Raw genomic sequence first — 21312 nt, forward strand, 5'->3', positions numbered from 1 at the left:
GATGTGAGTCGCGCGTATCACGTGACATTTGTGTTACTTTGTGAAAACGCAAAACCCGTTTTTGACGCGTAGTGTGCAGGCAAGGGCGGATCCAGGGGGGGGGGCAAAGGGGGCCATGCCCCCCCCCCCCAAAAAATACGAAACCAATTTTTTTCTGGATCCGCCTTAGTGTGCAGGTAGTTTACATGCAAAAGAATGGTAAAGTACACTTCGTGAAAACGCATGTTCCGGTTTTGACCTATTAAGTTGCAAACGTTCATTAATGTTAATTGATGTTTTGACAAAGTACACTTCGTGAAAACGCATTTTCCGGTTTTGACCTATTAAGTTGCAAACGTTCATTAATGTTAATTGATGTTTTGACAAAACTAATTAACTATGTGTTTAGTAACTTCTTGAGGTGATAGATTATGTGTAATTAATCACAAATCAGGAAAAAAATCGAAATCGTAAAATATTGATTTTTGGATGTTAGTGTCACTTCGTGGTGACGGTGACGAATCGTTTGGGCTAGAATTTGTGTTAAATTCAACCGAAAGTTGTAGTTATACAAGACCAAATTAAATTTAGTCTTGTGTGACCACATGTTTTGGTTAAATTTAGCAGAAATTATAACCCAAATATTTGGTTATAGAACAACTTTAGTTTGGGTAGTTGCAGTTCTTACTATTTTTTGGGCAAAATTAATCCAGGGAATCAGACAAACACAGATTTCAAATATGAGAACCCATGGCAATTTTAGTGACAAGAAAGGAAAGGTACTGGTTGTTTCATTTTAGTTGTTAGAAATGAGGACAGAAATGTCATATTTTAGGCTTTGTATGGTGGAGTATTAGTATCGTTTTGGTTTGTGGTAACAACATGTGGTAATAACTACGGTACTGCCCAGTAGATATTTAGTTCTGAAAAGATCTCGTCCTGTTTATTATCAACTTTCACTAAGTAGTTTTAGTTCTAATAAGAACAATCCTGCCTTAAGTTCTAAAAGAACTTGTCTTTGGTCTCAACGCTTCGACTAGCCTGCTTTAGTCATCGTCATGAGACTGAGGAGAGCTGGAGATGCTGGTCCTTAAGCAGGTTGTGTTAGGATTGGAAGTGCTTGTGTTGGTAGATTCTGATTGGTTGTCTGTTGGGCATTGTGTTGGAGTGGCATGCCACGGAGTTGTGTCCTCGCTCAGGTGTATCATTTGGCTGTGAGCCATAAGTGTTGCACTAATGGTATTAGTGAATGCCATATGTTGCTTATGAAATATAGTCTTCTTTGTAATAAAATCTGTACGTTCAATGATCGATGAACCCTTAGGGGAAAACCAACTCCAACGAAGGAACAAAAGCCAATGCCTCAAATGCGTTACTTTGAAAACTGTTGTCATTTAAATGGAATTCAACCACATGACCGAGAGATGACAATAAACGAAACACTTCCCCGATATCACTGTTTTGTAGACCACACTCAGATAAATCCAGTGTGCGAAGAGAGGGAAGAGGGTGGATGCTGACTTGCGACAAACCGTGGAAATTGTTGCCTTTCAGAACAACTCTCTTTGTGTTGCCTGCTGATGAAAGAAGAGAGAAAAGTGGCTCAATGTCAGCGTTTGTCAGACCACATTTATAGAGATATAGTTCAGACAGGAAGGGCACAGCGTTCACCTCAATAGGCTGCAAACCGTGTAGATTATTACCAGTCAAAGCAACCTTCATTATGTTGCCTGCTGCTGAAAGGAGAACAAAAAGCGGTTCAATATCGCTTGCTGTCAGATTACATTCCTGTAGTTGTAGTTCAGTCAGGGAGGGAACAGCTGTGATCTTTGAAGGCTGCAAACCGTGTAAATTGTTTGCTATCAGAATACACTTCTTTACGCTGCCTACGGCTGAAAGGAGAGAAAACAATGGATCAATGTCAGTGTTTGTCAGACCACACTGTTGTAGTTGTAGATAAGACAGGGAGAGAACAGCTGTTACATGGATAGGCTGCAAACCGTGTAGATTGTTCCCTCTCAGAAATAGTTTCTTTATGCTGCCTGCTGATGAAACAAGCGAGAAAAGTGACTCAATGTCACTTTGTGTCAGACAACACTCATAGATATGTAGTGAAGACAGCGAGGGAACAGCAGTTACCTTAATGGGCTGCAAACCGTGTAGATTGTTTCCTGTCAAAGTTACTGACTTTATGCTGCCTGCTGCTGAAAGGAGAATAAATAGTGGATCAATGTCACTTTTTGTCAGATAACATTCATGTAGTTGAAGTTCAGTCAGGGAGGAAACAGCTGTGATTTTTGAAGGCTTCAAACCGTGTAGGTTGTTTGCTAGCAAAACGCATTTCTTTATGCTACCAGCTGATGTAAGTACAGAAAAAAATGGATCAATGTCAGAGTTTGCCAGACCACACTGATCGAGTTGTAGTACAGATAGCGAAGGAACAGCAGTTACCTTAATGGATTGCAAACCCTGTAGATTGCTTCCTGTCAGAGCGATTGTCTTTATGCTGCCTGCTGATGAAATGAGAATACACAGGGGCTCAATGTCACTTTTTGTAAGATAACATTCATGTAGTTGTAGTTCAGTCAGAGAGGGAACAGCTGTGACCTTTGAAGGTTGCAAACCATGTAAATTGTTTGCTATCAGAATACATTTCTTTACGCTGCCTACCGCTGAAAGGAGAGAAAAGAACTGATCAATGTCAGTGTTTGTCAGACCACACTGTTCGACTTGTAGCACAGACAGGGAGGGAACAGCTGTTACATTCATAAGCCGTAAACGGTGTAGATTGTTTCCTCTCAGAAAAAGTGTCTTTATGCTGCCTGCCGCGGCCACGAGAGAGAAAAGTGACTTAATGTCTTTGTGTGTAAGACCACACTCATAGAGATGTAGTGAAGACAGAGAAGGAACAGCAGTTACCTCAATAGGCTGCAAACCGTGTATATTGTTTCCTGACAAAGTAACTGTCTTAATGCTTCCTGCTGCTGAAAGGAGAATAAAAAGGGGATCAATATCACTTTTTGTCAGATTACATTCGTATAGTTGTATTATTCTAAGGGAGGGAACAGCTGCGATCTTTGCAACCTGCAAACCGTGTAAATTGTTTGCTAGCAGAATGCATTCTTTTATGCTGCCTACTGCTGTGAGGAGAGAGAAAAATGGATCAATGTCAGTGCTTGTCAGACCACACTGTTCAACTTGTAGCACAGACAGGGAGGGAATAGCTGTTACATGCATAGGCCGCAAACCTTGTAGATTGTTTCCTCTCAGAAAAAGTGTATTTACGCTGCCTGCTGATGAAAGAAGAGAGAAAAGTGGCTCAATGTCACTGTGTGTCAGACCAGACTCATAGAGATGAAGTGAGGACAGAGAAGGAACGGCAGTTACCCCAATAGGCTGCAAACCGTGCAGATTGTTTTCTGTCAAAGTAACTGACTTTATGCTGCCTGCTGCTGAAAGCAGAATAAAAAGTGGTTCAATGTCACTTTTTGTCAGATTACATTCATTGAGTTGAAGTGCAGTCAGGGAGGGAACAGCTGTGATCTCTGCAGGCTGCAAACCATGTAAATTGTTTGCTACCAGAATACATTTCTTTATGCTGCCTACTTCTGTAAGGAGAGAGAAAAATGGATCAATGTCAGTGTTTGTCAGACCACAATGTTCAACTTGTAGCACAGATAGGGAGAGAACAGCTGTTACATGCATAGGCCGCAAACCGTGTAGTTTGTTTCCAATCAGAACAAGTTTCTTTATGCTGCCTGCCGCAGACAGAAGAGAAAAAAGGGGCTCAATGTCTGTGTGTGTCAGGCCACACTCATATAGATGTAGTGAAGACAGAGAAGGAACAGCAGTTACCTTTGTAGGCTGCAAACCGTGTAGATTGTTTTCTGTCAAAGCAACCGTCCTTATGCTGCCTGCTGCTGAAAGTAGCACAAAAAGCGGCGCTATATCACTTTCAGTAAGATTACATTCATGTAGGTGTAGTTCAGTCAGGGAGGGAACAGCTGTGTTTTTTTCTGTCTGCAAACCGTGTAAATTGTTTGCTGTCAGAATACATTTCTTTATGCTGCCTGCTGCTTTTAGTAGAGACAAAATTGGATCAATATCAGTGTTTGTCAGACCGCACTTTTCGAAGTGTATTTCAGACAGGGAGGAAACAGCTGATACATTCATAGGCCGCAAACCGTGTATACCGTTTTCGCTCAGAAAAAGTGTCTTTATGCTGCCTGCCGCTGACAGGAGAGAGAAGAGTGCCTCAATGTCAGTATTTGTTAGACCACACTGATGGAGTCGTATTGTAGTCAGGGAGGGAACAGCTTTTGCATTCACAGGCCGCAAACCTTGCAGATTGTCTCCGTTCAGAAAAAGTGTCTTTATGCTGCCTGAAGCTGACAGGAGCGAAAAAAGGGACTCGATGTCACTTTTTGCCAGACCACACTGATCGAGTTGTAGTGCGGACAGAGAAGGAACATTAGTTATATTATCAGACTTCAAGCCGTGTAGATTGTTCCCTTTCAGAAAAAGTCCTTTTATACTGCCTGCCGCTGACAAGAGAAAAAAGAGCGACTCAATATCACTTTTTGTAAGATTACATTCATGAAGATGTAGTTCAGTCAGGGAGGAAACAGCTGTGAACTTTGCAGGCTGCAAACCATGTAAATTGTTTGCCATCAGAATACATTTCTTCACGCTGCCTACTGCTGAAAGGAGAGAAAACAATGCGTTAATGTCAGTTTTTGTCAGACCACACTGACCGAGATGTAGCACAGAAAGAGAGGGAACAACTGCTACGTTTATTGGCTGCAAATTGTGTAGATTGTTCCCTCTCAGAACAAGTGTCTCTATGCTGCCTGCTGCTGACAGAAGAGAGAAGAGTGGCTCGATGTCATTGTGTGTCAGACCACACTCATAGAGATGTAGTGAAGACAGCGAAGGAACAGCAGTTACCTCAATAGGCTGCAAACCGTGTAGATCGGTTTCTGTCAAAACAACTGTATTTATGCTGCCTGCTGCTGAAAGGAGAATAAATAATGGTTCGATGTCACTCTTTGTCAGACCACTGTCGAAAACAACAAGTTGTTGCAGGCATGGAAGTATTTCAATGTTTTGTTTAGACACTGTATCAAGCGAAATGGTGCCACTTGTTCCTAATAACATTATTTGTGTGTTGTTTTTTGATAACACCTCAAACAATTTTACAAGGTTCCAATCACAGTAACGTATATGTAAAGTCTTTAAGTATCTTAGCGTTTCTGTCGAGTTATCCACAAAGCTATCCAAGCTGATTCTTGTGAGTTCAAGTATCAGCGACGGCTTACATTGTATGTGTGTCATTATATTTTCTAAAAGTATGAAATCAGCCAAACCTAAACATGCAGCACTAACTATTTCTATGTCTACGTTGTGCAGAGTTTTATGTTTGGACCCGACTTCAAAGAAATAATGCGTAGCCACGAGAACTTCACCTCGGAGTTCATATGGAAAGTCAACCTTTCCAGTCTCAACAAAGCATTTCACAAGTGACTCTGACTGAGCCTCAAATAGGAGTAACATCAGAATTTTATGCAAGGACTTGTTCATTTTATTTCCCCTCAGGAGTTCTTCAATGCGCCTTAAGATCTTCTCGGCGACGATCTTGTCCAGCCCACAGCAGAATATCAGAACGTATTCCAATGTTTCCACATCACCGTGCAATATACGAGACAAGTATTGGTCAAAGGTGCTTTCGTCAGTCCTTGACAAATCTACTAGAAATGCCGCCGCACAGTATTCCTGGAAAGTCTTGTGCAGGAACGAAAAGTAAGAAACTGTCTCAAGACGTCGAAATATTTTTCTTTTTGACAACAAGCCAACATCAGAACCTTTCTTAAAAATATGTAGGTCCTTTGAATCGATCTTATCCTCACTGAAATGAAGCATCTCCCCATTTGGATCTAACAGACCCTCAAGAGCTATCATACCAAGTTTTGAGACATCTGTTTGGGTGTCAGAAACTTGCTTCTCTGTCTCTTTACTGGTCTTATGCTGATAAAGCAGATGCATGTTATCCTGAAAAAGGCTAGTTATTTGATCAGGCAATTTATCTTCATGTGCCCATGTGTGGCACATCAGCCACAAAAATAGAGGTATCTCTGCTAAACTACGAAGAGTTTCGGATCCGTTCACCCTGGCTAGAAAACGGTTTTGATCATCTGTTTTAAAATTTGTCAAGTATTTCCTCGCATATTTTGCCCTGTATTCCTCGTCAAAACCGACAATGTTAATTTTGGTGAAGTGTTCATGCATACTCAACAGCTGTTCATTTGCCGTCTTCTGTCGGCTAGTAACTATAACCTTGCACGACTTGAGTGTTTTAAACGAAACTACATCGTTCAAGCTGATTCCGCTTTTGCACTGTGCAACTTTTAATCTTTGAAAAGAAATCTCATCAGCGCCATCCAAAAGAATTAATACGCGCTCTGGATTTTCAATGATGTATTTTTCTAGGCCTTCAAATCTCTCCCTTAGTTTCCTGTCTGTAATTATTTGAGAGAAAATGGCGTCTATGATGTCAAATGTCTCACCCATTTGATTGACCTCGACCACAAAGACAAGCTCGTACCTACCTAGGACTGATGTGCGCTCAGGTTGTTGTTGTTTTTCAGTTTGATCCCCCGTTTTTAGATCAGCCCAATCGTATGCGATCTTTTTAAGAAGTGTTGTTTTCCCTAAACCCGCTTCAGCTATGACTAATAATCGATTTCCTTTGAGCTTAAGCATGTCTTCATAGGAGTCAAGGGGAATTTTTTGGACTGGAATCCCTTTGTCCATATAAGCTTGTGATCTAAGGGGATCGGAAGTTCCTCTTTTCGAAGCTTTGGAGTGCATCGATTGGCTGCCTGTTTCTAACTGCATCTTTGTCTGTGATGTGGAGACGGGAGTGGGTATGTTGGTCTCGTGCAGTAGCAGTGGTTTAACGTAGATGTCTTCCATCTCTCTGGACAGGTGTCTCTCTGTAGGATGTGTCGTCACTTTCATCGTCTCCCGGTAATGCGCTGCCAATTCTCTTGCACACAGTTTTACCTCGAAAGAAGTTTCTGCAACGTCTGTATAGTGAAACGACATCAATATGGGAAACAGCTATGTAATTAGCTATCGCAGATGAGTAAAAACGTCCCTACATTTAAAATGACAACTCCAAATTCTTGTCGATTTCAAACCGTGCCAAAGGCAACCACCACAATCTGTTCAGACCATCTGTTCAGACCATAAGCAGACATCATATACAACCGGCATGCTAACTTGAGTGCTTAAATGTTTTAATCGGGAAGTTAGAACATTGGATTCTCCATACCAATATGTGCGCCAGTGTTAGTAAAGAATTCATCGATTCATCTGTTTAGCCACTACTCAAACCACAAGCTATGAATATACATACACTGTATGTACAAACGAAGCACGAACAATGAGTTCACGCGGCCTTATGCAATAAGTTGGCGAAGAGTAAACGCGTTCGGACAGTAGCTATGTGTTTTCTTTATTTTGTAGCTGAATTTGCAGCCACGACCTCATAATCTGCAATGACAAATAAGATTTTCATTCAGAACTTGGTCGTGGACGCTCATAAATGTGTGGATGCAATCCAGCCAAAAAGTAATAACAAAATACAAACCACGATCAGACCAACGCGATTGTTGTCTCAAGTTGTGTTATCTAATGTGATAGCTGACAATTTGCTGAATATCTCAGTTGGTAGAGCACCGGAACTGTAATCCGGAGTTGCAGGTTCAAACCCTATTCCAGTCAATTCTTTGTTTACGTAACACATAAAATAATAAACAATACACTGACCTTTTCGGTTAGCTCTTATATCTGGTGTTTGCAATGCTAAGTCTGCACGGTCGATTGCTTTCAGAGCGCCTCTCAGCTTCTCAGGAGCGTCGGCGGGGTTGTCCTGTTTCTTCCACCAGGTATCTAACATCCGGAAGCTCTGCTGTTCTGAGTTTTGCGGGTAGTTTTTTATGAATGTGTCGAGTTCACTGACCGAGAATCTCAAATGGATGGCAAGTTTCTCCCAGTGTGGTCCAAGCTCGCGTGACAAGTTTAAGAAGTATATGTTTCTCGACGGCTCCTCTTCTGGAATGCAAAATCAAATAAAATGGTCAACCATCGCAGGGCGACTTTAGGAGCTTAACACGAAAGTGGACTCCTCTTCACTCAAGGGTGAGGTTAATCATTATCAGACTGATCATGTTTATGTAGCCGGGTACTTTCATACACATGCACACATTTTAAAAGAAAATAAACCCCACTCTCTGATTTCAATAGGCGCCGTTTCTACAGATTAAGATATTGTTTACAGAAATTTGCAAAAGGGGTGATGCCGAAATTGGGGCGACATTTATAAGTCACGTTTGAAAAGTCCAATACTGATTTTTGAGGCGGCCTTTTGCCCCAATATAGTTACCTAATAGTCCACCGCCTAGCAAGCCGCCAGCGCGAAGTTTGATGTTCTGGTCTTGTTGTATCCCATGGTCGCGAATGGAGAGTAGGTCACAAAGCTGCAAACCAATTTTAACGAAATTCCATGTTATTTCTAGAGACAAAACTGTGGCACACTGCTTACCCATTGGACTGGCATGAAATTTCCAAATCGTAACAGTATCAGAGGACCCGAAGGTCTTACTATTTTTTGGCCAGAAATTTACCCGTTTTTAATACTCATGTCACAATCACATAGGATGCAGTATAACACTTAAAGGGAAAATCACTCTCTAAATTCCCCTACATTTTCATCCTGCCTTCCGTCAAAAGTTTTTAAACTGAAGTAATGCAATTAAAAAAAGTTGGGGATATTGTTATTGAATTTGCATTAAAGTCTTAGATAAATTTAATTTTTAAAAAGTAATATAGATATGGTAATAATAGAAGCAGCACCTGAAAGTTTCTCCCGATGTAAAGGTGTTGATTTTCAGGCTGGATGCCACTCTCTCTTTCAACCAAGGCCTTTAAATCAGATACCGGTGTCTCTGGATCCACTTGCAGGCAAAGTGTCTTTGGTAAGAGGAGACCTCGGACAAAAACCTGCAACTTCTGTCTCACATCGACGGGACTGCAAATTGAAAATACAAAAAAAATCTCGTGACTGCGATGAAGCTACAAGACTCTGACAATTGTTTTTTTTGTTTTAATTCAGCTCATTTTTGCTGCGTTTCTATTGTTAATTATTGTTTCTTCCGCCGGTTGTTTACAAGGAAACGAAGTCAGATATTCACCTCGAATAAAAAAGGTTGCTTAGTTTTAGGCCTACATGGAGTTGATTTGGATGGGAGAAATAAGAATCAAATCTACACTTAGGAATAGTTATAATTATAAATGGTCATAATTGCTTTATTGTATTTTGTTTATTCAAATTGGCAATGGGCTTGAGATACAGATTGAAACCTACTTGGAACTGGTCAACCAAATGAGGTTAAACACAAAGATGTAAATGCGAATTTATTAAAAACAAAATATGAAAATGAATTCAGGTAAGAATTTCTATTTGGTCTGTGTTGAAAACCACTACTCCTGATACGTCAGGAGAAAAATATCATGTATGATAGGAATGTAGTAGAAAGTTGGTCCATTTAGATTTTGAGAGCAATACCTCTTCACTCCAGCTTTACTGATTGTTTCTTCTGTTGTCGAAGTTTCGCCGTGCTCAGAATGGTTAACTGACGCATCTCTCCGTGACTGGACGGATGCTCCCTCTTCATCAGAATGGAGTCTTGGCGAGGCTTTAACAGGAAAGGCGGCCATGAATGCCGCCTTACGACTTGGCTTAACCCTCCTCTTCGTGCCGATGAGTTTGCCGAGTGAGTGGTTGTACTCCTCGGTTAAGATCCTAGCTTTACCCCGCCGACCAGGGCTGTTTTCCTGCATCTTTGCGATTGAAGTCGGGCGTCAGATGATGAGGATCAACTAGTCTGCAAGTAGAATAACCGTACACACGTAGGTAATCATAATTTTGAAATACTGGAATTATTAACACATTTGGCATGATCTCTGAACAATTATTCCAAAAGCATTTAGAAGAAAAGACTAATAAGAAAAAAACTGAAAATAATGGTGCATATAAACTCGGACTCGAGTCCGACTCGAGTCACATTTTTAGTGGCTCGGACTCGGACTCGAGTCACTTTGACTTACGACTCGGACTCGGACTCGGGTCTACGGACTCGGACTTGGACTCGAACTGACTTGTGACTCGACGGAAATTACCGCACTGCACACGCACACATACATAGAAGTCTATCAAAAGATATTTGAAACACCTGAACTTTAAATGCATAAGTTAGGCCAATACCAGTTTGTCTGAATTGCCTTTATAACTGTTCTTGCAAACGAACTCCTCCTTTTCAGAGAAAATTCCAGAGAAAAGCTTTGGGGAAAATGGAAATTTACAGGACCTGAAATGTACGTATTTCCAATGATATATCAAAGGTGACTCTGAATCTCTGAATTCCATAAAATGTACGTTTTTCCAATATAATGTTAGAGGTGACTCGTGACTCGGACTTGGACTCGAACTTTGTGACTCGTGACTCGGACTCGGACTCGACCTGGAGGTCTCGGGACTCGGACTTGGACTCGAGAAATGTGACTCGGACTTGGACTTGGACTTGATGTTTCATGACTCGAATACAAGTCTGGACAATATAGGGTTGTGTTTTTATGTTGAAACAATTTAATAGTACAGACACGTTCACTTCATCAAAACTTCAATGAAAGAGTTGAATTAAATATAGATAAATATTGCACACTCTGCTTAAAAATGTTCAAATCACTAACAGTAAAGTGATTTGGTTTTAGACTAGGACTATACTGATTTTTTCGCTTCACATAAAAAGGCACAAAATGGGCTTCGTGGCTTTGCCGTTATTCCAACATATCTTTGGATTTACAAAAGCAATCTCAATGAAACAAAAAGTATTCTCGAGCTAAATCTATTACCTCGAAGATGGTGTAAACATCCGCAGTTACTCGTGAATCAGATTTCGTAAACTTTCTCAATTACTGATTGTCACTCGTGAATTAGACTGGGCACCTGATTTTGAAGTAGGCCTACTGGTTACATGGAGCTATGTCACTGACTGACTGTCAACAAGTCTATGATTTCCTTCCGCTGAATTTTGATCAGTTAAGGAAGCATACGGTTCATCACATTCATCTGACTTGCTAAACTGTCGCGTTGACTGACTGACGCTTATGATGGTTGTCACTTTGTGAATTACTTTATTACAAAATGTCTGCGCACGCGAGTAGGGTGCTCTGTACAAGGGCATAACAATTTACCATGTGAAAGAAAAAACAGCGAATCTTATCAATAGTTTTTCATGACACTCTTACTCGTCCTCTTCAAATATAAACACCGAGGGAATGAAATGAACTTCTCGGCACACAACAAAGCTTTGTTTGTTTAAAAAAAAAAGGAAAATATTTATTTTCATTTCCTCATAAAGTATGCACCTGCCCCGAATACACGTTTTCATTTCATAATGCACTATATGAGAAGTGGCTCAATCAATACATATTTTCGTTTCTGTATAGGATGTTGCAGGATCATTGAATTTGTACCCCAGGGATCAATCATGGAGTCCACATTTTTGTGGTGAGTAAATAAACGAAAATAAAATGTTCGTCCATTCTCGCGCTAATTTTCCATTGGGACCTGCCTGAGGAGGGTTATTGGCATTTGATTTAGGGAATAACACTACGAAGACCCGGTCTTCACTGAGTGATAATGACCGGGTTTGGTGATGGTCGCGCTATTAACGGACCGAGCCGAAGGCCATCACACAACTCGGTCATCATCACGCATTGAAGACCGGGTCCCCAATTTGTTCTTTCCATTATAATAAATATCTTCAACGAAATAAACAGTTAAAATGCTCGAAAAGGTGTGACTTTATTTTCGGCGATATTTCAAGACTATTTGTGTGCATGTTCAGGGGCCATATTTTATGCATTTTATTATCGCCCTATAGCCTGCCCAGGTTGGACGACCTGCGTCTTTATTGCATTACGACTGACATCCAAGGTTTGAAATTCTGCTGCCATAGCGAACACAATTGCAACAAGAAACATTTCATATGTTTACGTGACGGAGAAAGCTGAAATTTCGTTTACATATTTCTTGTGTCCACTGCATTACGTGTTAATTTACCGAAAATACCCGGATCCGTGCCTGCTTTACATAATGAAAAGTTTGGGGCCCAAACGCGCAAAAGATTAATGTGTGCGAGACAGCTCCACAGCTTGTCCAATAGTCCGTACGGTTTGCATACCACATGCAACGCGCTGGCCACGTGCGCTCAGACAACTGACCTCTGCAAGAAATCCTGTCATTGGGGAAAACTTTGACCTAAAAAGATCACTGGTTTCTTATTCAATGAAATCAAGTCTTATATGAATGGAACGAAAACTTAATCCCCTTTACAACACCGCTACCCCAGTGTGCTCTGACATTGGGTTCTCGAGATACGTTGAGATAAACAGCCAAAGGTCTGTCACAAACGGTCATTTTCTGTTTCGCTCCATTGCCTCATACCCCACATTTTCAATAAATGATCAGTGTATGGTTTTTCTGCCTTGTCCAAACCAAACATAGATACACTTAAAGCCAGATTCATAAATACCTAAGACAGTTTACGCATTCCTACTGGTCTAAAGCCAGTCACATGCCGGTCTTAAACGGATGATAAAGACGAGGCTAGAAGTGTTTAAGACCACTAGCAACAAAGGTGGCCCCTGCACATTATTCCCACTTCGCGTCAGTTGCACATCATTCCGCACTTGGAGTGATGTCACAATTTCGAAAACTAGCTATTTTAATCAAAGAAGCTAAATTAATGCCCCAAAGGTGGGTGGGTTATGAAGCTCAGGGACATTGGGGGTAAGAGAATAATCATGTTTAAAACAATTTTTAAATGAGTTGTAATTTAAAACAATACAAGATGGATTAATACATATTATCTTCTTGGCAAAGCCTGAAAAAGTTGATGTAGAAATATCGTCTGCTTTCTCCGTGCTGTTTTTGTTGAGGCGTCATAATTTCGAGAGTTATTTACTTTTGTGAAAGAAGATCCCCGAAAAAGGTGGGTTTTGGAGTTCAGGGAATTTGGGGTAAGAAAATAATTAAATTTAAAACCATTTTCAAATAAATTGTAATTTAAGACCATTGAAAAAGAGCGATAAATGCAAACCTCTTAACCAAGCCTGAAAAGTTCATGTGAAAATATTGTCTGCTTTTTATTAATCAATTTTTTAAATAAACACATTTTCACAATTTATTTCAACACTTGCAGATTTTGACCTTGGTTTTGAATTCGACGATATCACTGAGGACGATTTGATGGCAATGAATGAAATAGAGAGTCAAGAAGCAGAAAATAAAGAAAAAGATGAAGAAAATTTACCTGAAAGTGCTAGATTTGACCACCTGACTGATGCACAGCTTTCAGCATTGGAAGGTCAAACGAATAAGAAGAGCACCTCTTATATTGCAACATGTGGTGTGAAAATCTTGCAAGGTAGGTCTGGGAGTTTTTGTTTTTTGTTTTTACTTTATTGCTTAGGTATTTGGTAAGGGCATATTTATTATTTGCGGGTATTTTTTTGACATTTTTTTAAAATACAAGTGGCAAAGCTATCAAGCCATTATTTTATTTTAATTTGTTCAAATGATTGGAGTTGTTAAAAAAGACACAATTGTATGCATATATAAACCTTTCAAAACACGTTGATGCTTGAATAGGCTCATCATTCTCAAATAAAATAAGCGAAACTAGAGGCTATTTTATGAGGAAAAAAACATTATTTGAATTTTTTATCCAAAATGTTAAAGCATGTAGGCCTATTAGGATTGCCCCAAGATTACAATTCAAAAATATTGCAGCAATTCTAAAGCTGCTTATTAAAGCTTTAAAAAAAGTTAGGCCAAGTTTAATCTGTATTTGAATTTTCACAAGTGTGAAGGCATGTATGCCAACGTCTAGTAGGGCCTAAGCATAACCTCGGAAAATTATTCGCAACAAATAATTTAAAAAAATACAAAACTGCCAAAAGATTAATATAAAAAAAAGAATGTAGGCGCCCGTATTCTATGTAACTTGTGTACCAAAGGATTGTACTGTACATATTTCCAGTTTTTGATACTTAATTTGATAAATGTTTATTTAATTGAAAGATTGGTGTCAGAGTGTTGATGAAAGTCCATATTTCGAAGGTCTCGATGTGATTGAGTTGGCCTCACTTCTGCGTCGATTCCACGCTGAGGCAAAACAAAAAAAAGTTGGAACAGCCTACTCACCACAGTCGCTAAGAGGAATGAGGGCTGCCATCCATCGCCACCTGACAAGTCCTCCTCACAGAAGCACATCCATGGTACTACAAACCATCGCTTGGCAAGAACAAAATCGGTATCATGATGAAGGACATCTCCAAAGAGGCCGAGTTGAGTTTGACCTACACCAACCACTGCATCAGAGCTTCGGCAATTACAGAGCTGAATGAGGCAGGGTTGGACAGCCGCACCATCATGACATTGTCCGGTCACCGAAACGAAGCCTCCATCAAGCACTACTGACGAGATGCCTCTGACAAGCAGAAAGAGACAATGTCCGCTGCCCTCCACAACGTGGTTGATCCCGGCTTCAGCCGACGTTCCGCAGACGACACTTCACTGCGAGCACTCACCGGTCGATGACAATCCGGGTCCACAGCCAACCACAGGCTTCGACGGCGATCGCGACTGTGCCGTACAGGGTTTGCGCTGCAAGTGCAAGTGTCAAGTTGTGCCCCGTGAGTCCGACTGCAATGACAACGTGGCCGTCAATCTGACGTCGATGTCGGCACAGGCCCTCTTTTGCTCATTCACTGGCAACATTGTCGTGAATATGGCCCCACGAGCATCACCATCGTCAACTTAAAACACTGATACATGACACTTAGCAATAATTTGCCAATATTTATGGATGATTTGGTCCAAAAAATGAGTGTAATCTGCCAATCAGTCGTGAATAAGTGTCAGGCGCGGCAAGCTTGCTGCTTTCCGATTAATTTGCGCGTGTATTACGGTCACGCGATCTTGCATTACATACGGCTGTTTAATGTCCAGTTGAACGTAAATTACCAAAATTATCAAAGTAAGTTTCATTGTTAAAGTTCACATTAATTGTCAGGTTGAGTATATATTTAAATGTGAAAGTGTTGTTTTTTAATATCGTTATTGAGAAATACAATTTTCAGGATTAAGTAAATTGAATTAACAAATTGCAACAAGTGTTTTCTTTTTCTTGCTACACGACCCATTGGAGCGCCAATGGCAATAATGGCCATTTAATCTGGTTCATAATAAATGCGCTTTATTGCATGTATTGTGTAGAGCGACAGAGGCGGAAACATGTCATTTGACAGTGGCCCGTGAACATGGATAGGTTGCTCAATCTGTTCAAAGAATATAACCATTTGAACACAATGACCCTATCCTCTTTCGTCAAAAATGCGATTTCAAGAATCGTCGTCGCAATTGTCTTCAAACATCACCTTCGATAAAACCTCGGTATAAAAGTTAAAGATATTAAAAAAAGTCATTTAGAAGGCACATCTTTTCAAAAAAGTGGATTTTATAAATCATATTATTTGCCTAAGCAAGGTGTTAATGAAGATATTGTATATACTACAGTTGTTGACAGTTGTTGAAACAAGTATTTTGTGTCATTTTTTTCTCAAACATTCAGAATACACAGTATATTGCTTTTATTGTAAAAGAAACAGGTTTTAGGGTCATCGCGTTTAAATGGTGATATTTTATGAACGGATTGAGCAATATCAGTATTTGTTTCATCAAAAAGTAGATTATGAAATTGTCTTTACAGTCATTATTATTTTTGGTGCTATATATTTGGTGCCTCTCTAAGAAATAAAGTATACAAACACATTGAACATGACTGTTCAAGTTTCAATTTGAGTATTTAAGGGGATAGGATTTTTAACGTGTTGGCTAAAATACTCATCTATAATTTTAAAAGAGTTGAATAATGACAAATTTATTGAAAGCGATAACTCATCTTTCAATAAATCAAAATGTTGAAAAACATTTGGAGATAAAAACAACATACTATACTTTTATCATTGCATTATACTGAGCATACCCAAAACAACTTCTAAATGCAACTCAAAATAACTTAGAAGTCAGTGACTTAAAGACTTCAAAGATTGCCAGAATCAGTGCATTAAAAGATGAAAAATCCAACTTGATTGACATGGCATAATATTTCCACACCGTAATCTGAAAAATGCAACACTGAAACAAATGATTCAGGTTGAAATCTTTCACAAACAACATTTTTTTTGCTAGATTTCTCCCCCGTAAATAAGTGATTTTACGTCGTTTAAGTCGTTTCAACAACATTTCGGAGATTTTGGTTTCACATCGGGATCAACGGCACTGGCCCTCAACCAAACTCACCAAGTTAACTCTCAGTGACGTACGAAATAATATATTTCGAGAGCAGTATCCTGACCATGAGCTGAAACTTAGGGAGGGATTTGATGGGGTGAGCAAACATTTGTTTTTATCGGATATCAACAATTCAGCCATTTTACGCCATTTGAAAGTGCATTAATCAATTCCGATGTAAAGCTATCGGTATTTGTTTTAGTCTATATTGAAATGGAATCTAGAGTTATGTAGGCTTAATTCAAGTATGGTTACAAGTACTCTCATTCACGGTTATCTACAATGAATGTTGGGCAAACCTCTGAAATCGTGTTGTTGAAAAAAAAAAATTGGTCTCAATTGTAGCCGGGTGTACAGAGTGGTGCAGGGCTATGGGCTAGAAGTTTTAAAAAGGACGCTGATAGAAGCAAAAACGATAGAAATAGCAGAAAAACATTGAAAAATGGATTAACGGGACAGACATGTATTGTGTAGAGCGACAGAGGCGGAAACATGTCATTTGACAGTGGCCCGTGAACATGGATAGGTTGCTCAATCCGTTCAAAGAATATAACCATTTGAACACAATGACCCTATCCTCTTTCGTCAAAAATGCGATTTCAAGAATCGTCGTCGCAATTGTCTTCAAACATCACCTTCGATAAAACCTCGGTATAAAAGTTAAAGATATTAAAAAAAGTCATTTAGAAGGCACATCTTTTCAAAAAAGTGGATTTTATAAATCATATTATTTGCCTAAGCAAGGTGTTAATGAAGATATTGTATATACTACAGTTGTTGACAGTTGTTGAAACAAGTATTCTGTGTCATTTTTTTCCAAACATTCAGAATACACAGTATATTGCTTTTATTGTAAAAGAAACAGGTTTTAGGGTCATCGCGTTTAAATGGTGATATTTTATGAACGGATTGAGCAATATCAGTATTTTTTTCACCAGGGCTATGAGCTAGAAGTTTTAAAAAGGACGCTGATAGAAGCATAAACGAGACAAATAGCAGAAAAACATTGAAAAATGGATTAACGGGACAGACATTCTATTCTGCAATTGGCAAACAAAACCGTACAGGTTCTGCGTTTCAAAACGAGACATGAGAAAAGCAGCCTACCCGGAACATTTGTTCTGTACGTACTCAAAAATATTTCTATCATCTTTCTTTGTAAATATACAGCGATTGTACCAAATATCAATACAAAACTAACATCTTCGAAATTCAGGAGGTGGTAAAATACAAAGATATTTTTTTCATATCGCTCGGCCGTGCAAAATCGGCAGCCCTTGTTGCATATCCAAAACTGTGGCTATGATATTTGACTTCATGGTACTCTCAGATTTGGATAAATGCCCAATGTCACCAAGAAAGTATGTGACTCTTATAGTTTCATACATCCATTTACTAAGTGTATGACCATAATACAGGGTGAATAAAAAAAACCGCAAATGTTGGGACCATTGTTTTAGTGAAATTCTGCATGCAGCACTTTCAGTACAAGAATCATTTGAATCACTTACGTACTTTTCAAGTTACATTTATAATTTTAAACACAACCACCGTTTTAAGGTTCTGTCAACGGATTACAAAAAAAGTTCAGCATTCTTTTAGCAAAACGAAAACAAATTATATAGGGATGTGTATGAATTGTTTTCGTTTTGCTAAAGGAATGCACACCTTTTTGTGATACGTGGACAGAACTTTAAAACGGGTGGTTGTGTTTAAAATTCCGTAACTTGAAAAGTACATAAGTGATTTGAAAGATGTTTGTACTGAAAAGAAAACTCATGAATTTGGCTTTTATGTCCTAGATTTTAAAAATGCTTCATGCAGAACTTCAATAAAACAATAGTCCCGACATTTGGGTTTCGGGTTTTTTTTTTACTCACCCTGCACATTAATGATATTCAAGTATTCTTGAAGAAAATTAATGTATTATAGTCTTACACTTAGTAAAAGGAAGTATGAACCATGAAACTATGAGTCACATAAACTCAACCAAAAAAGAAAGTCCCCCTTCCAATACTTTTTTTTTCTAACTCAAAAATTACTTAGCACCTCTCGCTAAAATAAGGACTAATCAGTACAGACATTCCTTAGCAATCAGCAATACTCTTTGTTTGACCGAAAACAGTGATAATGTGTACGAATTTTTGCAATTTATTACAGATGATTATCGAAAACAGTTTCACTTTTGTATACGTGCAAGTAGTGGTTTACACTCACCTTGCAGATGTACAAAAGTGCAACTTTTTTTGGTACCATTTGTCATAAATTGCATAATTTTGTACACATTATCACTGTTTTGGGCCAAACAAAGAGTATGACTGGATTGCTAAGGAAATGTTCGTACTGATCAGTTGTAATGTGAGCAAGATGTGCCCAGTAGTTTTTGAGAAATTTTGAAAATTTCTTTTTTGGTTGAGTGTACTGTCTTGGTGAAATATGACACTTGAAGTGTGATGCGTCACGTACCTTGTATTTGCGCGTTGTCAGCCCTCCCCAACGAGTCCCGAATCCTTCAGAGGTTGGTCCCCATCAACGTTGACTTTATCCTGAGAAAAATTAACGTTTGTGTCTCTCCATTCCTTTGCAATTGGAACACCGGTAGATTTTGCGGATCCTACGCATTCATGGCAAGCTTCCCCGGGCGAGAGAATCTCCAATGTGACTTGCTAAATGGTTCTACGAGCTCTAATATATTTTTTTGCAAAGCAAAACTCACCCCTCCATGTTGGCCCAACACTGCCGCGAAAACGGGTTTCTCGTCGATCTTCCAGGGGCACTGCCGAACGCTCGCGAAACCTCGTGAATTCTCGAAGGTCCGAGACCGTACAACTCGCTGCAAATAAAACTTCGCTGTGTGCCTCATTATCGAGCACACTGCGCGCTGACTGAAAGCCCCAAATGCCTGAACATGTATCACAGGTCCCTCCCCCGACGCGCTCGATAAATCAATTTCTTTCGCCTGCATTTCACATGCATTTGAATATCAATAGGAGTTTTCCCTAATAAGGGCATGACATCGGGCCAGAAATATACGTTGTTTGGAGACTTGCCAAACATGAACTGCGCATGTGGCGGGGCTCTGCTACTTTGCCTGGGGGTAGAAGCTGCACACAAACTTGAACCTTAAACTCTGTTCATTTGCCACATACTTCAAACTACCGCGTAGAGCCCTATACCCCATAAATTCTGCCCACCGTGCTGTGATTCGTGTTCAACAGAAGCCCAACCCCATCCGAGCGCTTGTGAATGATGCATATGGCTGGACAATTAGGTGTTTGTTTGAGTACACGTGGAACTGGGGGGGGGGGGGGGGGGGAGGGGGCTCGTATCATATTTTTAATGGGGAGCGCCATGAAATCCTAGAATTAAGCACACTATATTAACTAACAGAATACAAATGGCCCCTTCTCACGACTCTTTATTTAGGGCGAGAACGTTGGCACGTGACGTCACCTTCTAACATGTTGCTACTGCCATTTTTTTATGAAATGATTTTTTTTTTATGGGGGGAGGACTACACAAAATGTTGCCTCCCCCCCCCCCCTCATAGAACCGCGCCTGCGTCTGTCGTAGTCAATTGGCTTAGATATAACTTTTGACAAGATCGTGACCGAAGCATCAAGCGTGGCGGACATACTTTTATAGTCCTACAAAAGATATTTGGAAGGGGTGCCGCCTGAAATTGAAGGAAGGGTACCCATTTGCATGCATCTGAAGTAGCCGCCGTGTAATATAGTTTTTCACATATTTGGGGATTTAACGTTTTAAAGTATACTTCGGGCATTTTACTTACATTACTTGAATAACAATTTCTAAAGCGTATAATAGAGGTGACTGGATAATTATAGGACATTATGACAGATCCAAAATGGCTAGCAGTATACCCCGAAAATGCGCTCATTTACCTTTTCCACAGATATCATTAAGTAGTTCTGCCAAACCTCAGTATTGATCAGCTGTAAATCCACAGAGCTGTTTATATACTGGCCCACTTACCTGAATAAAATTATGTGGAAAGTTGTGTAAATAATGAAAGTGTCATGATACTTATGCCACCCCACCCCCTCCAAAAACTAAAATAGAAGATGGGTGCCCACAAATTAGACTAACATTTGGCGATTGGTTGCCTAACTTGCAAGCCTCCCTTCTTTTCCAAACGTTTTCTTATTAGTTAATGGAATAATACTATTGTGTAGATTTTGCATCAAGAATACATAGCTCTGACTTGTAGTTAGATTGAATAGGTTAGGATATAAGTTATGTATTTCATAATAAAATTAAACGTCAATATTGACATACTGATACCAGGGCAAACTCCAAAATGTCAGTGTTTGCCCTGGTTAATTATTTATAATTCTTTATAGTGGATGTTATTACAATGTATGTCTGTACCAACCTGGCTCATGCGATTTACAGAGAAAACAGGTACCAAAGTCCAAATTTTAGATTTTAGTTTCGTTTCGTTTATGCACTTAACCCCTCTGAATAGGGTGGGGTATCAGGTGAATTGTCAAAGTCAAATGGCTGTCTGCACCTTTGACAAAAATATCTCGGTAAAGTGGTGAGGCTGTGTTTCCCCCCAAATTCCTTTGCATGCAAGCAAAGTAAATTATTGTTCACAAAATCTTTGGTATTAGGTGGTTTGGATAACCACATAATTTTTTTTAATATTAATTGTGGATGTGCTGACTCGAGTCCAAGTCCTGGACTCGAGTCCTACAACACTGCTCAGTACTGACAGGGATATAGACCCTTTACATTCATCAGCCACATTTGAGGTGTTATCTTTTATTCTAATTCAATAACGTTGAAAGCACAAGTGGCCTGCTTATTTATATTCCAGTGGAACA

The 21312-nt window shown here is 39.6% G+C and overlaps 1 protein-coding gene across 2 annotated transcripts; it reads right to left on the reverse strand.

The window, feature by feature from the left end:
- Positions 1 to 834: 834 nt before the first annotated feature.
- Positions 835 to 19329, reverse strand: LOC119721344 (protein NLRC5-like). 2 transcript variants are annotated; one of them, XM_038191379.1, is made up of 6 exons: positions 18929 to 19329; positions 9608 to 9926; positions 8896 to 9070; positions 8426 to 8519; positions 7810 to 8094; positions 835 to 7064 (listed from the first exon to the last, which is right to left on the reverse strand). In XM_038191379.1, the coding sequence occupies exons 2-6, from the start codon at positions 9880 to 9882 to the stop codon at positions 1300 to 1302; spliced, it is 6594 nt and encodes a 2197-aa protein (XP_038047307.1). In that variant the 5' UTR covers positions 9883 to 9926; positions 18929 to 19329; the 3' UTR covers positions 835 to 1299. The 2 variants fall into 2 exon arrangements, with proteins under 2 accessions (XP_038047307.1, XP_038047306.1); XM_038191378.1 differs by lacking the exon at positions 18929 to 19329 and adding an exon at positions 14312 to 14714.
- Between the last annotated feature and the right edge of the window lie 1983 nt (positions 19330 to 21312).

Source organism: Patiria miniata, unplaced genomic scaffold (assembly GCF_015706575.1).
Source record: "Patiria miniata isolate m_02_andy unplaced genomic scaffold, ASM1570657v1 HiC_scaffold_13, whole genome shotgun sequence".
NCBI classification, from domain to species: Eukaryota; Metazoa; Echinodermata; class Asteroidea; order Valvatida; family Asterinidae; genus Patiria; species Patiria miniata.